Raw genomic sequence first — 14,396 nt, 5'->3', positions numbered from 1 at the left:
ACCGCAGCAGCCCTACATGGAGACAAAACAAATATTAACTTCTCCCAGCTAACCCTTGCTCCAGAAAGAGAGCTTGTCTTGGCAACTGTGGCACCATCTGAGGACAGCACAACATTTTTCAAGTGTTGACATCAGTTTAGGAACAATTTGGATTTGTGAGATCTTTCACTTTCTTTGAAAGCAGTTGGAGTTCCTAAAGTATACAGTCGTTTTAAACAACTACCGGGATTCCGCTGATCTACTGAACAATTCATTGTTCATGTACAAGCTAATCATTAACAGTGAATCCCTAAGCGTTAATCACTATATTGTATCATTATTTCCACTGTCCAAATTAGTGACTTTGTGCTTTTTTCCGATATACAGGATGTAACTTCGTGGCTTGAAGCTTGATCCAAGACTGCGAAAGTGTTGAGTCTTAGAACAAAGGATGAAGAGCTGCAAGGCCGCAGGACCTCTCTCTGCTGCAAACGTCTTACTGTGCATGCGCAGCAGAAAAATGAGCTGGATCCGGTTCAAAATGAAAAACAATATTTAATGTACTACACAAAGTTCACTTATAAACTGAATTAACTGTCAATAGTAATGTTCTTGAGAGCAGAGACCACATACACGCATCACCTCACAGTCCGACCCAGGTCAGTTAGCTGAAAAAGCAAGCTGCAGTGATCTGAGGTGATCCCTAAAACATTGTCTTTTGTATCCCCTGAGAGTCGGAAAGTGTCCTAAAACGTCGGAATGATCCTCCGTGGCGATTAGTGATTGGCTCCATTTGAATTCTGTCCCCTCCCCTTATCGATTCTTTGTGGCAAACATCTTGGCTCCACCTCTCCGTCGTGGTCAGATTTGGCATTTGACCGTCCCACTGGCCCCATCCTCCATCGATGAGGTCGCCTCCATTTGCTGCTGCATGTCTGTGAAGCCTCACTCAGAATCCCTATCTGACCCTCAAGACGTATTCTTACAGTGTTTTAATACCTACAGTGACTATACTTCTATGATTTAATACATTCAATGAGTCAATATACTGTAACATATAATATCCTCTATAAGTGAGCATATTGTAAACATATAATACATTCCATATGGAAACATATTGTGACTAACATATTTATTATTGTGACACTTCTACTCACCACTTAGGGTGCTATCTAATTCTACTCATAATGTTGTTCATACTGAAATCCTTCACAAAAGCCACAGAAGAGATCACGACGCGTTCACTTTTGGTGTAGTTTGGAGGCTTCTGAGATTTGAAGTTTGTTCCCATGTGCTCATATCTGCCTGGGTTTCTACTGAACTGAATGAATAAAGTTTGAACCGGCAGCAAATGGTAAATTGTCACATTGACACAGGAAAGGGCCTGCATCGATCTGTTGCAGTGAAAGTTGGAAGCTTTTGTCCGAAATATCATTGGATGCTGACAGGAATAGTTTGACATTGTGGGAGATACACTCACTTTTGGCCAACTGCTAGCTAACTTAGCTTAGCACAGCAATTTGAAACGGGGAAAGCAGATGGCCCACTCTGTCCATGAAGCTCACTACTTAACACATTATAGGTTATATTGTTTATTTTGTACCAAACCAGACCGACATGTAAGTATGACAATTCAACTTTTCACTGGGTTATGTTCCAAACTATTTCATAGCTGGGACCGTTTATCTTGGGAGTCTCTGCTGGATGCCTGCTAGCTGGTCCTGGTTACGATATGAGCTGAGTGCAGTTTAACTCTTCACACAGACACTGTGATATTTATTTGTGTTACAGCTGGTGGCCTTGAGTCTCCAACAAGTGAAGTATTCCAGTTGACTGTGGATTTAACGTCATTGCCTTTGCTTTCATCTTAAAATCAGCTGAGCACATTTTAAGGATGAGGATAAATTCCACCAGAGTGCTTTGCATGACATTCAAACAGCAATAATATTTATTCTGGGCGACCCCCAACTGTGTCTGAAATCTCCTGCCTTGGCACAGTGCAGCCAACATAGTTTGTTACTGTGCGGCATTTAACACAGTGTAGTGAATGTATTGAAGTTCTGAAAGTACAAGGTGCAGCCATTATATGTGGCTTGAAGCTCTATTACAGTATGTGTCACTAGAGGAGCTGAAAAGGCCAAAGGCCATAACTCAGGTACGCATCTCCTGAATGAAACGGACAGAGCTCTGAGTCTGGGCTTCAGAAGTATAATTTCTCATCACTGCAAGATGAATTGAAGTGAATTAAAGTGTTGTAAAGGGGGTTGAAAAGATGCAGCCTGGGTTCTCCGCTTGCTACAGTTCATCTCTGCTCCCAACAGTGAGAGAGAGAGATAGGGAGAGAGGGGGAGAGAGAGCGAGAGGGGGGGGGGGAGGGAGAGGGAGAGAGATTGTTTGTGTGCTGAACGAAAGGATCAAGTTGTCTGCTGACATCCCATTGCCCACAGTCCTTTTATTAAATTATGTATGTCATACTCCTTATTTTTGGATAACGTTCCATGAATAATAAAGAAAGAAAGAAAATCCTCATTCGTTTTCTTTTTTAATTCCTCGGTAACAGTTATGAGTCATGGGGGATATTGTATTTCCTGAAGTGTATGACCCTCCAGGAAATTACTTGTAATTTAGATTGCGTAGTGCCCGATGACTCTACTGTTATCAGACGGAAGGACGCGCCCACACGCACACGCGCACGCTCACAACTTGAGCGCTACAACTTGATGAAGTGTTCCTCGTAACTTTACATTCAGCGCGGACCAGCCCCACATCAACAATAGCATGTCTCTGTCCAACAAGTGGTGGATTTTGTGCGCCGTTTCGCTCTCCTTTGTCGCCCGCTTTGGGTCTTGCAGAAGACACATAGAAGGTAAGATGATTGAAGGAAACAGACGTATGTGTAGATCAATTATTTCAACTGTGTTCAACGTGTTTACAGTTCGTCTGAGCGGTTGCAAGACAGCGCAAGGGAAAGTTTTCGTCACGAAAGTCGTGCGTAAAGTGGAGCTCGAGTCTAAAGTTTGTTTACACGTTCTGCATGTCCTGGCTTCGGTTCATTCTTGTTTGGGCTTTGCATATAGTGTGTTTTCTTGTAGTACGTGTTGTCCTCGATTTAATGTTGCTTTAATATTTATTGTTTTTTATCATGTTTGCCTTTCGAAATTGAAGCGCAATCTCGTTTCCAAACGGAATATGCGTGCCTCAAAATGACTCGTTAAACTGGCTAACACTTTTAAAATAACATCTGATCTACTCTGCCAGTGTTGCTCAAAGAGTGGTCAACCACACACGCACACGCACACGCACACACACACACACACACACACACACACACACACACACACACACACACACACACACACACACACACACACACGATCCATAATCTATGCTTTGACTGAAATCCTGCTGCGTATCGACACCGCCGTTGACGCACCCCTGAGCTTGTTTTGATCTGTTAGAGGCCTTTCTAAGTCCTTAATAGCAACGGGAGAGATGTGACGTCAGGCTAGGCCAAAGTCCACACCGACAGCAGTTCTCATACCGTCCACGACCCACACCTGAACCGCCTGGCACCTCCTCCCGTACTGTCATGTCGCAACAGCCTTCCAGGTAATGCGGCTGTTGGGATTGGATGTCAGACGCCCAACAAGCTGAGAAAGGTCTGAGCGGAGGCAGGTCTGGTCCAAAGTTGAAGGGAAACTGCACTCCTCCATCCCTGAGAGCAAATGTTGAGCTGGCCTGGCTTCACTAATTAATGTGATGCAGTTTACAGAAAAGTCCAGAAAGGTCATTCCAGCTGTGGTAGGTCAGAGATGTCCGTCTGCAGTTAAGAGGTTTGGGGATGAACTTACACTGTATCGCCTAAATGTCAATGTCTGCCTTTCTTATCTTTCGGTGACATATTGTGCAGGCGGTTTTATGCGTCATTTCCAACATTTCCAGTCTATGAGCAGCATTTGCAGCAAAGCATGCAGGCTATGAACCTTCTTATGGAAAGAAAAGGTGACATACTCACACTCCCCAATGTCCAAGCCTTTTCTTATATTTATGTCAAATCTCCTTAGTTTTTATGAATTATATTTTAGTGATAGCAAGTCCATTAACATTTTACAAACTAACAAAGATTGGATAGCCCTTCATGCTTTGTTACATTGGGGTCATTTTAGCCAGGGCTGGATTAACCCTCTAGTGGGCCTTGGGGCAAAATTGAGCTGTTGGTCCCCTTTCGCTCCCTTAGTTCTTCTCACTGACTTTGCATTTTGTATGTATCCTGTTGTGTTTTTCCGCACCCAGGTATATCACTTTGTCCAGAATCACAAAAACCAACCACTTCTTATGGAATATTAGAGGATCTACTATACTATTCACCAAAGCACCATAGAATAATTGCCACACAGTGATATACGTAGACGCCAGACAACACAAAGCCTTACATGCATTTGATAGTACTTTAAAGTGACATCTAAAAGAGATTGGAAGCCAGCGCAGTGAAGGCGAATTTGGTGTGATGTGTTAGAAACACTTTGTTCGGGTCCGTATTTTGGCTGCTGGATTTTTAACAATTTGGAGCACTTCTGTATTGTTCAACAAGGCGCTGCTATAGTCGAGGTGGGAGGATATAAAAGTAAGCCATTTTCTGTTACTAAGTAAAAGATAGCATCTCATTTTGAAGGTATTCCTCAGCTGATAACAACATGACAGGACTTTGTATTTTGCTTAAGGCTCAGACTTTTGGGTGTTGACGTAATGTTAGGACCAAGGGGGGGGGGGGGGGGAGTAGTTTGTATTGATGATATTGCAATGGGATAACACAATATCACATCATTGCAAAGACAGCAATATGGATGTTTTAAAATTCATGTTGAAAGAAAGCAATGAGATTTTCTGGCGGACGTGCCTCTTTTGGAGAGCACCTTCCTTGTACATTATGTCTTTTGTGGGTCAAACCTACTATAGCCAATATGAATGAGAGAAAAAAAGTTGGATTGTGTAGGTACGGATAAAGATTAGATGTGTTGCTTTCTTCCTGCTGGGTGACATTATTTTGTTGTTGTATGTTGGTGACAAATGATGTATTCTGCTTGTACTCGATACCATAATAACATAGTCTGGAGTCAGTACGTTCTAAATCTTAATATAGGGTAACAACAAACATATCTATGCTGGATTTTGTTTTTGAGCCTGATACTAATATATTTAAGTAAGTGTAAGTGCAGACCCGGTTTGCGCCACAAAACTACTCAGTATGGTTAAAGCAAAGATCTAGGTTTGGGTTACTACGTAAGAGGGGCTACTTAAGTACAGAAATTACGTAACAAATAAGTTAGCAAAGAACAGTCTCCAGGGGGAAAGTCTAGTGCATCCACCCTGACCTCCTCCCGATGCAGGATTTGTTATAATACACCACGAATTATAGTGCATTACTGAGGACGGCCTTATTGGCCAAACAATTAACATAAACAACTGTGTTTTTGATAGTTGTGCCCAATGGTCGATTTCTTCAAAATCTGATCATGACAAGAATAGCAACAAATTGATTGTTGTTATTGATTGTTTTGTCCATTAGTCCCTTAAGCATCAGTTTATTTTCCATTATAAAAGACAACTGGACGGGGTGTGTTTATCCTATATGGAACAGCAAATACATGGATTTGCAGATAGTTTTACTGCACCTTGAGACAATGATGAATATTACATTATGCTACAGCACAGTGCCATTGTGTTATAAGAGCAAGCATCACGTGTTTTGTATCTTATATGCATATCTTTGAATTTAAATGTATTTGAGCTTCATTCATAACAATATTAAATATTATCATAGCCTTTGACCAAGCATTTAACATATCAGCTGACATTTATTGATAGTTGACATTTGCAAACAACTCATGTTTACTGTTTTAACCCCTAAAGCACAAATATGTGTTTAAATATTCCGAAATAAAAAGAGGGCCTCCAGGAAGCATAACAAAAAATGCATTACCATTTGGCAATTATACCTTGCATCCTTCAGAGATACGACAATACAAGCCATAGGTAAATACAGAGAGGCCATCTGAGCTACTTACATTACAGGGCCCTTCGACAAGGTTTTGTCCAACGGGGAACATTATCTTTTACTATTTGCATATCATTTAGGTGCTCTTGAGAGGTGAAACAATAAGGGACTCACCGAGCCCCTTTGAGACTAAACATCAGCATCATGGGTGCACAGTCTTAGTAGCTTCACTAATCGTCTCACGGAGGAGTAAACATTGTGTCTCATTAATTCGTGGAGAAATTTAATTAGATGCTCACTTGCTGTTTGAAGTGGCCCTTTTATTAGGACGCCTCAGGCCATAGGATGAGAGGAAACTGTGTTGCATGTGCTATCTTAATTAACATCGCAGTAAGGAGTAGACTTCAGAAAAGTGCTCCCCTAAACTGTCACTAAAAACTATTTTGAGTCCAGATGAATACACCTATAACTGGGAAGTGAAGACACTTCTCCGCTTAGCCAATTAGGTGTTAGCTAATGTGTTCTGCACTTACTAGTACGCAGGCCTTTGGTTGTTTTTTTTAATGAGAAAAAGTGTTTTTTTGTCTCAACATGAATCTCACCTTTAAAAGCTATTTTACTGCAGTGGAAGCAGCAGCTATTCCACTTTCTATTTGTGTTCAATCTTGAGCTTCAGTGAGCAATATTTATTTTGTCTTTTTTTCCATTTTCTTATTTATATCTATGTATTTTTTTATATTTTTTGTCATGGCAACTGATTCAATAATTTCTTAGTTGGCAATGACTTGGACTTGCTCTTTCAAGGTCTGAGAAATGACTTGGACTGTCTCTCTAAAGACCTGATGCTGGACTTAGACATGCTTTCTTAACAGCTGAGACTTGACATGGACTTGCACCATAATTACAAGAGACTTGACTTTGAATTGCTCTCTAAAGACTTGCGACAGGCATTGGACTTTCTTTCCAAATACCTAATACTTGACTTGGACATGCTCTCTTAAGACCTGAGACATGACTTAGACTTGCTCTCTAAAGACTCGAAACTTGACCTGGTCCTGTCTTGACTTGAGACATGATTCAGACTTGCCTTCTTTGGACCTTGTGACTTGGACTCGATCCAAAAAACAGCCCAGCATTCAATCTCTTAAAGCAGGGGTTCTTAACCTTTTTGACGTCGGGGCCCAACTTTTCAAGGACAAAGTGTCCCGGGGCCCACTCTGACTATATGCATCAAAAGTGTCAGACAACCTGCAGGTCATACAGAAACAGAGCAGTGGGCCTTTGGAGTCAGTAAAAATTTAAGATTTTTGTCCGCATAAAATAAAAAAGGATCTTTCAGTATAAATAACTGCCGGTGGCTGTATCTGTACAGGTAAAGGACAGTATAGGGCTGTAACTACACTATCAGTGAACAACTGCCTCAAATCTGAAGAAGATTGGACAAAGTATGATCATTCTACAGAGTTTCTCCATGAAGAGATCCAGGCGGAGCTCTAAAAGGACATTTGGAGACCCAAATGGACACATGGTAACCACATGATATTCTGACACACTAAAGGTGTTTCTCCCTTTATGTTTTGATATTATATTATTTTCCTTTTATTTTTAGCCTTTGCAAATTGCAAAAACGATGTATATAAGGTGGAAGACGTGGTGTGTGAGTAGCGGACTTGCTGTGCTTAATGGCTGCGACGGAGCGCACGAACGAGAATGAGAATAGCTCAGTTACGCAAACGTTGGTTGACGCCTTATGGAAGAGGAGGATAAGGTTTGTACTATAAGTACTAGCGTTTTCTGAAGGCAGGAGCTCCATGGTAACATCCGCTAGCACGTTGTCGGGTCTGTAATGTGTCTTTTTCCGTCGAAATGCTGCAAGATACGACTTGCAGCGGTTATGGCGACTTCGGACAGTGTGTGTGTGGGCTCCTTTTGTGGAGAAACCATAAGAAATGAAAGAAAATCAATGATTTCTTTGCAAAGATGAGGATTTTGGGCATGCTGGGATACCAAACACGGACATGTTTTGTGACGTATTTGCGCAAACAAGCCGTAGGAACGGAAGGGGATCGAGGATGCCGGTGTTGAACAGGCAAAACCCTTGTTAAATAAATGAGATGATAGAATGTGATGATCACAAAGACATTTATTATCATGTGTATGTAAACCTGCACACACAACAAGAAGCCAAACAGACTTTCCCACGAGCGTTGGATGTTTCGTCGCTACGTGTCTCTTTATTTCTGAAGGCTTCAGAGCTTCGTTTGATAGCATTAGCTCACATTCCACACACTGAGCACTCGGCTCTGCCTCGTTGCCTCCGTTCACAAAGCCGTACTGAAGAAAGTCAGGGTTGTACTTGCGCACACATTTAGACTTTTGGGGGGTATGGCACCACTGTCGTCTTCATCTTTTCTTTTTAATAACTTATCCATAACTTTCGCTACAGGCTAGCGGCTAGCTGAGAGTCTTCTTCTGCTTATTGCAGCTTGTTAAACAACTGACTGACGCATTACCGCCACCTGGTGGTGGGAAGCTGTATCGTAACTGAGCGTCTCATGGATAACAGTTATATCTCTGGTGTCTTCGATTGATAACCTATGCGGTCCCGCGGCCCTCGCGGCCCACAGGTGCAAAACTGAAAGTTTTTCGCGGCCCTCTAGGTGGCGCTCGCGGCCCAATCATGGGCCGCGGCCCACTGGTTAAGAATCACTGTCTTAAAGGACCTCTTGTAGACTATTTTCTTCATACACTAAATAGTCGGAGCACGTCTGTTTTGTCAGAAGAATTTGAAGGAGCCCTGCCTTTTGTAGTGCTTTTAGTTGGCTGCGTGTATTAAGTAACGATAGCCAATTGTGGAAATGAGTAGTGTGAGTCATAATAACAGCAAGAAACATGTAATCTTTGCTGCACCAAAGCACATCCTGTGACCATTAATGACTTTTCAAATGTTTCGTCTGCTTCCTGACCATTACTGCCCACGTCTAAGTCGACTCAAGTTTGTGACATTGTTTTGAAATGGAAAAACAGACTTTATTAAATCCCATTGCGCATGTGGCCCAGCATTGACATTTCCAGTTTGTCCCTACACAGCGCCACTGTAGGATACCATACTTCTCAGAGGCCAAGGGTTGAATTCCTCTCGCTTTGACGCCTCCAGCTAGCACACTGTCTGGTTATCTCTTGTTTTTGTTGTCTCTGTCTTTGCCTCTCACTGTCTCAGTAAATTGCAGTGAATATACAGCGTATATTCCATGTAGTTGATGCAGAATATATGCACTGATGCTGTATATTAGTACCCACCTGAATAAGGACGCCCCACAGCTGAGTGGGAGTCATAAAGTAGTCATTTGCTGTCGAGTAAAAATATAAAGGACACCTTGTTGTATAACATGAATGCTAGTTTAGAGCGCTAGTTGACTGTGTTTTCTGGGCGTAAGTTGGTTTAATGTAACCTTACGCACCACTTGGTGTGTTACGAAAGAACCATCTGAGAACCGTCATTGAAACCGTTTGGAAATGGGCAGGCACTTTCGAAAAATACATGACTGGTGATTGGACACCAGCCACACACACCTAAACCACTCCCCTAGCTGCCAGTAGCTCCTCACAGGTCCACTGATTGGTCAGAATCATTGTGGTTTCGGACACAAACACATTACTTGAAGCCTGACAAGATGGATGTTCGTGTAATCTCGTGACTCTGCGATTCTCGCGTAACCTTGTGATGTTGGGAGAATCCTGCCGTAATGCAACAAAGACGAGAATACAAATGCTGAGTGAGTGTACTGTCAGCAATTTTTTGACAACTACTCAGTAAACAATAACACAACACAGCATTCACACATGTGATTTATCAGATGCTCGACCAAAAGACTTTGCTCCAGCAAAAATGGTTTTGAGTGTCTAACCTACTATGAATCATTAGTATTTTACTTCCATATACTGTATATGGCTGACTACATTGCAATATGGTGAAGATATGTATCCCTGTGTGTGAAAATGGCTGTCCTCTCGAGGTTGACGCCGCAGTTTCGATAACAAATACACTCGGTGGAGCACAGGCCACACTTTAATCTGTGTGTGCTGTGCACTGCCAGCTGTATAAATTGGCAAAGGATACTTCCTCGGCTCTATATTTAGGGAGAAGATACTGTCTCCTTGGTCATTTCTCCACTAACTTGACAGGATGGTTAAGTTAGCTTTGCCTTTCGCAGCTACAGCAGGGCAGCCTCAGAACTGACGGCAGTCTGAGAGCAGATTCATTTCCAAAACCAGCAACCGAGAAATCTCTCTGTCATCTTATTTGCTTCACCGGCAGGAGAAGGTAGGACAGCTCACTGGCAATCCGCTGATCATGATAAACCGGACCAATATGGATGAAAAATAGTTTTATCATGTAATGTTTGTGTTGGAATCAAACCAAACCAATGGTTGTTATTCATCTTCCATGGGAAGTGAGGCGTAATTTACTAGCCTGACATGGTCAGACAAAATCTCAGAGGAAAATTGGTCTGGAACCTCGATTTCCAATTTGGAAGGGGCTTTACCAACGAGTCAGCAAAAATGGGACGTAGCACTGAGCGACCAGTGACCTCGTCTGCCGTGCACATGGTCAATCACGGCACCTAAGGGCGGGACCGGGTGCAAAGCAGGTGGGGAAAAAACTAAAGCCTGAGTGACGGAAAAATGTAAACACGCTGCACCGTGTAGAGATGAGCTGGTAGTTTATGAGTTGGTATATGAAACTTTTGCCAAATCCTGTCGGAAATACGACAAATACATCTTTCTTCGAAAGAAAACCTTTAAAGCGGTCCTTGGAAAGTTCAACCAATATTTGTGAACGTAAAGTCTTAAACTTGGGATGTCATCAAGGATAAAGTCTGGAGCTGCTCCAAAGAACGGGAGACTGATTTTGTTGACCCACAGAATGCTTCCTTTCTTTTTTATACCCACGTGAGCTTTATTCTGTTGTCGTGTTCTCAGTTCTGAAACAGAAAATGCAACCATATACTCAACATTCCCCCGGATGCTCTTAGCAACATCTGTAAGATCTTTCCCAATGCATTGTCTACGGAGCAGTTCCACACTTTATACTTGATGACATCACAGATTTCAGTTTTAACACTTTCGATTTGGGATTTGGAAGAGAGTTGTTCCTGTTTACTCACATTTTTGGACAATCTTAGACCATTGGAATAGCATGTATGACATTAGAAAATGGGCTTAGTTCACCTTTAAGTGCATGTAATTGTACTTCTTCCAGAAAATATACCGTCCAGTTCAGCTCTCTTCCATATCAGCTGGAGCCATCTGTTGTTGTTTTCGAAACTGCCTCAACAGCTCCTGTCTTTACGGTCTTAATCTCAAACGCGCCCCATGTTCGATAATTGGTTGTGATTGGCCCGGCCTGTCTTCGGTCAATGGAAACTTGTCCAAAGCAGAGGGACACATCGGCCAGATTTGTCTGGTTCCCAGGCAAGTCATTTTTTAAACAGACTCCTGCAATGTCTCTGAAACTCATTTCAAAACCACCTTATGGTTATGGTAGTTGTTTAAAAATCCGCTCGTCCTGTTCAATTTCCAGACTTTCTGGTTTTGGTGATGCAGAATATTTGCAGAGCCGTTTTGTATAAATGTAAATGTCTGTGTGCACAGTTGTGTCTGTCAGGGCAGTGTGTGGAGACAGCTAGGGATACATTATTAGTGTCTTTCTGTAGCTCACAGGAAGCTTTAATCTGTTGAATGTTGACACGTAATTGGATACATATTTCGCATATTGGGCGGGGGGGAATGACACCTACACTGACCCTTATTAGGGATGCAGTCTTGTCCTATTCATGCCTTCATGACTCACTCCTCTTGGTTTGCCTAAAAAGAGAGTGGTATCTTTTCTGAGCTGGGAAAAAATAGTTTCCAACTGGACATCTGCAGACTGATAAGGCTATACTGACATTTCCTTTATGAGTCGTACTGACGATAATTGCAAGCTTTATTTATGGAAGAGAGATCCAGGAAGTGATGCATCTCACAGGATACTGAACTTGTCCGAGATAGCAATTGTTCTACACTAAATCACTTGGAAATGACGTGCGGATGCCATGAATGCAAACAGAATATTTAATATGTGACATTTAATGGTGTGCGATTGCTTGTGTTATTGTGTCATTTTATTTCAAATATGTTTTGCAAAGCATAAAAAGGAATTGCAAAGCAATATGTCAAGTCAATATTTCAAACCAGTCAAGTCTAAGTCAGAGATTCAGCCCAATAATCCTTGATATTCCAACAAAGAAAGAGCCTACCGCTAGTCATGAGAAGGTGTGGAGACTAATTGTAAGCGTTGCACTCAACCATAGCAACTGGTGTCAGTGGCGTGACCAAAAGGTTTAGGGAATAAAAGAAAGTGGCCAAGTCTGAACTTGTTGAGGTAGCACTCAGATAGACTACACGATAAAAGTGTGAGCACTTCGTCTTCACTCTGTGCCAGTTCAGACAAGGTGGCCGTCTTTTTTTTGTATTGTGGTTGAGATGACTTTTGCACTCCAAAGCTGCTCAACAAACGTGTAGTTGAAGTTGAATGAATATCAACTTGTTAAAGTGAAGATCGAGATTTCTGCTGTCAGGGCTGTGTGTAGTTGCATCATGTGTTTGGATCTGTTTACTTTCAGCCCTACATTTTTCTAAGTTTGAGAACGTGCAGGTACAGAGCAGTGTGTCAGGTTCAATGCAAATCCTTCGTTATAAAAACAGGTTGCGCAACTCTCCTCCAGTACACCATGTCTTATTCACTCAAATGTTATTCAGCTGTCTTGCCTTGGTCATGGTGGTAGCATCAGCCTTTCAACAAGACCTTTAAACAGATGAACAGAAACAGCGTTCAACAAAGCAAAAGATATGAGGACAAATGAAAACCACGTCAACAACTTCTTTCTTGTACAGTTTTCCACCATTTACAGGAAAAGATGGTTATGAGTCTAAAATTGTCTGACTAAACTATTATAGTGGTAATATAATCTCTCAGATTGTGAGAAAGAAGCAGAGACAAATACAATCAAAATGTTATTATTAGAAACGTGGTACAAGACAGGGACAAAGTGACCACATCAGACAGAACAGATGCTGTTGATTTGTACACAAAGCAGGCTTAATCCCTCTCAGGAAAGCATGCGGTCAAACTTTCAGTTTCACTAAAGCTCACCAATTACTGACACAGATGCACCCCCCTTTTTTCTCATTTGTACTGTTTGAACGATTACCTGCATTGCAGAAAATGACCGCTGTATCGATCCTCTCATCTAATCAAAGAGTGAATCTAGGGTACAATCAGTCGAGGATGACATTTGCATAGACGTGGAATGAGCCTCTTGCTCTCGCCTTCTGTCCGCCCTATTGATTCATCTGCGTAATCGCATCCGCATCAAGGGAGAGGAGACTAAGACACAAATGTTCATTGCTGCAGCCTGTAGAGTCCTCAAAGGTCAATTCAATATCCGACAAATCACAGCTTCATTGTGTGTGGGGGTATTGAAGATGTGTTTAGAAAAATGGGTTTCAGCTTGTCTACTCAGGCTGGACTAAATAGCAAATTCCCGACTTGTGATGTCCACTATAAGAAGTTATTATTCCCATATGTCAAAAGCTCCCAGTGGTTGTTCAGAAACCTACGGTTTGGTAATCTGCTGTGGGAATTATTCCCTCGCTAAAGTGTTTACTTCTCTTTTTAAATTTTCTGACAGCAAATAACTCAGATCGCAAAGGTGGCATAGTGCAGATAGGGAGTCGTTTGTATTCATGATATTGCAATGGGATAACACAATAACACATTATTGCAGACAGCAATATGGATGTTTTAAAATTCATGTTTCAATGATCGAATGAAACCCTGAAGAAAGCAATGAGATTTTCTGACTGGCATGCCTCTTTCGAAGTGCACCTTCCTTGTACTTTATGTCTGTTGTGCGTCAAACCTACTACAGCCAATATGAATGAGAGAAAAAACGTTGGATTGTGTAGGTACGGATAAAGATTAGAGCCACACAAACAGACCAATATTCATATGTAGCAATGGTAGTCAAGCTTCATTAAACCAAAATAGAATGTGGTGTTGGCCTCAGGCGTTGTGCAGTATGTCTTTACTGCCACTTGATTGTGTCTTTATCGGCTCATATACTGATTCATTGTGTTGGTAATGTGTAAATATGTACTTGCAGGGCTTCTAATTAGAGCTCATCTTCAGTCGCATGGTGCCCAATGCAAGTTTCCCCAAGGGGACAATAAATAATGTCAGAATCAGAACAGAACTTTTACATTGTGTACAACATACTAACAATTTAGCCTTTAAAGGCAATTACTTTCTGTTTCACACAAGCTTCACTGTCTAACAGCTGAAATAAATAAACCAAAAAAACAATAAGGAGCCATT

At 41.7% G+C, this 14,396-nt stretch overlaps 1 protein-coding gene across 1 annotated transcript in view; it reads left to right on the top strand.

Annotated features, from left to right (window-relative positions):
• The first annotated feature begins 2,659 nt into the window (after positions 1–2,659).
• tfpia (tissue factor pathway inhibitor a) overlaps positions 2,660–14,396 on the top strand; it is a 38,131-nt gene continuing 26,394 nt past the window's right edge. Inside the window, exon 1 of the mRNA XM_079276746.1 lies at positions 2,660–2,845. Coding sequence (XP_079132872.1) covers positions 2,758–2,845 — 88 coding nt within the window. The 5' untranslated portion in view covers positions 2,660–2,757. The remainder of the gene's footprint in view (positions 2,846–14,396) is intronic.

Source organism: Melanostigma gelatinosum, assembly GCF_949748355.1.
Source record: "Melanostigma gelatinosum genome assembly, chromosome: 10".
Classification (NCBI taxonomy): domain Eukaryota; kingdom Metazoa; phylum Chordata; class Actinopteri; order Perciformes; family Zoarcidae; genus Melanostigma; species Melanostigma gelatinosum.
Note: the sequence above shows the minus strand (reverse complement) of the source record. Positions and strands in the feature narration are given on the sequence as shown.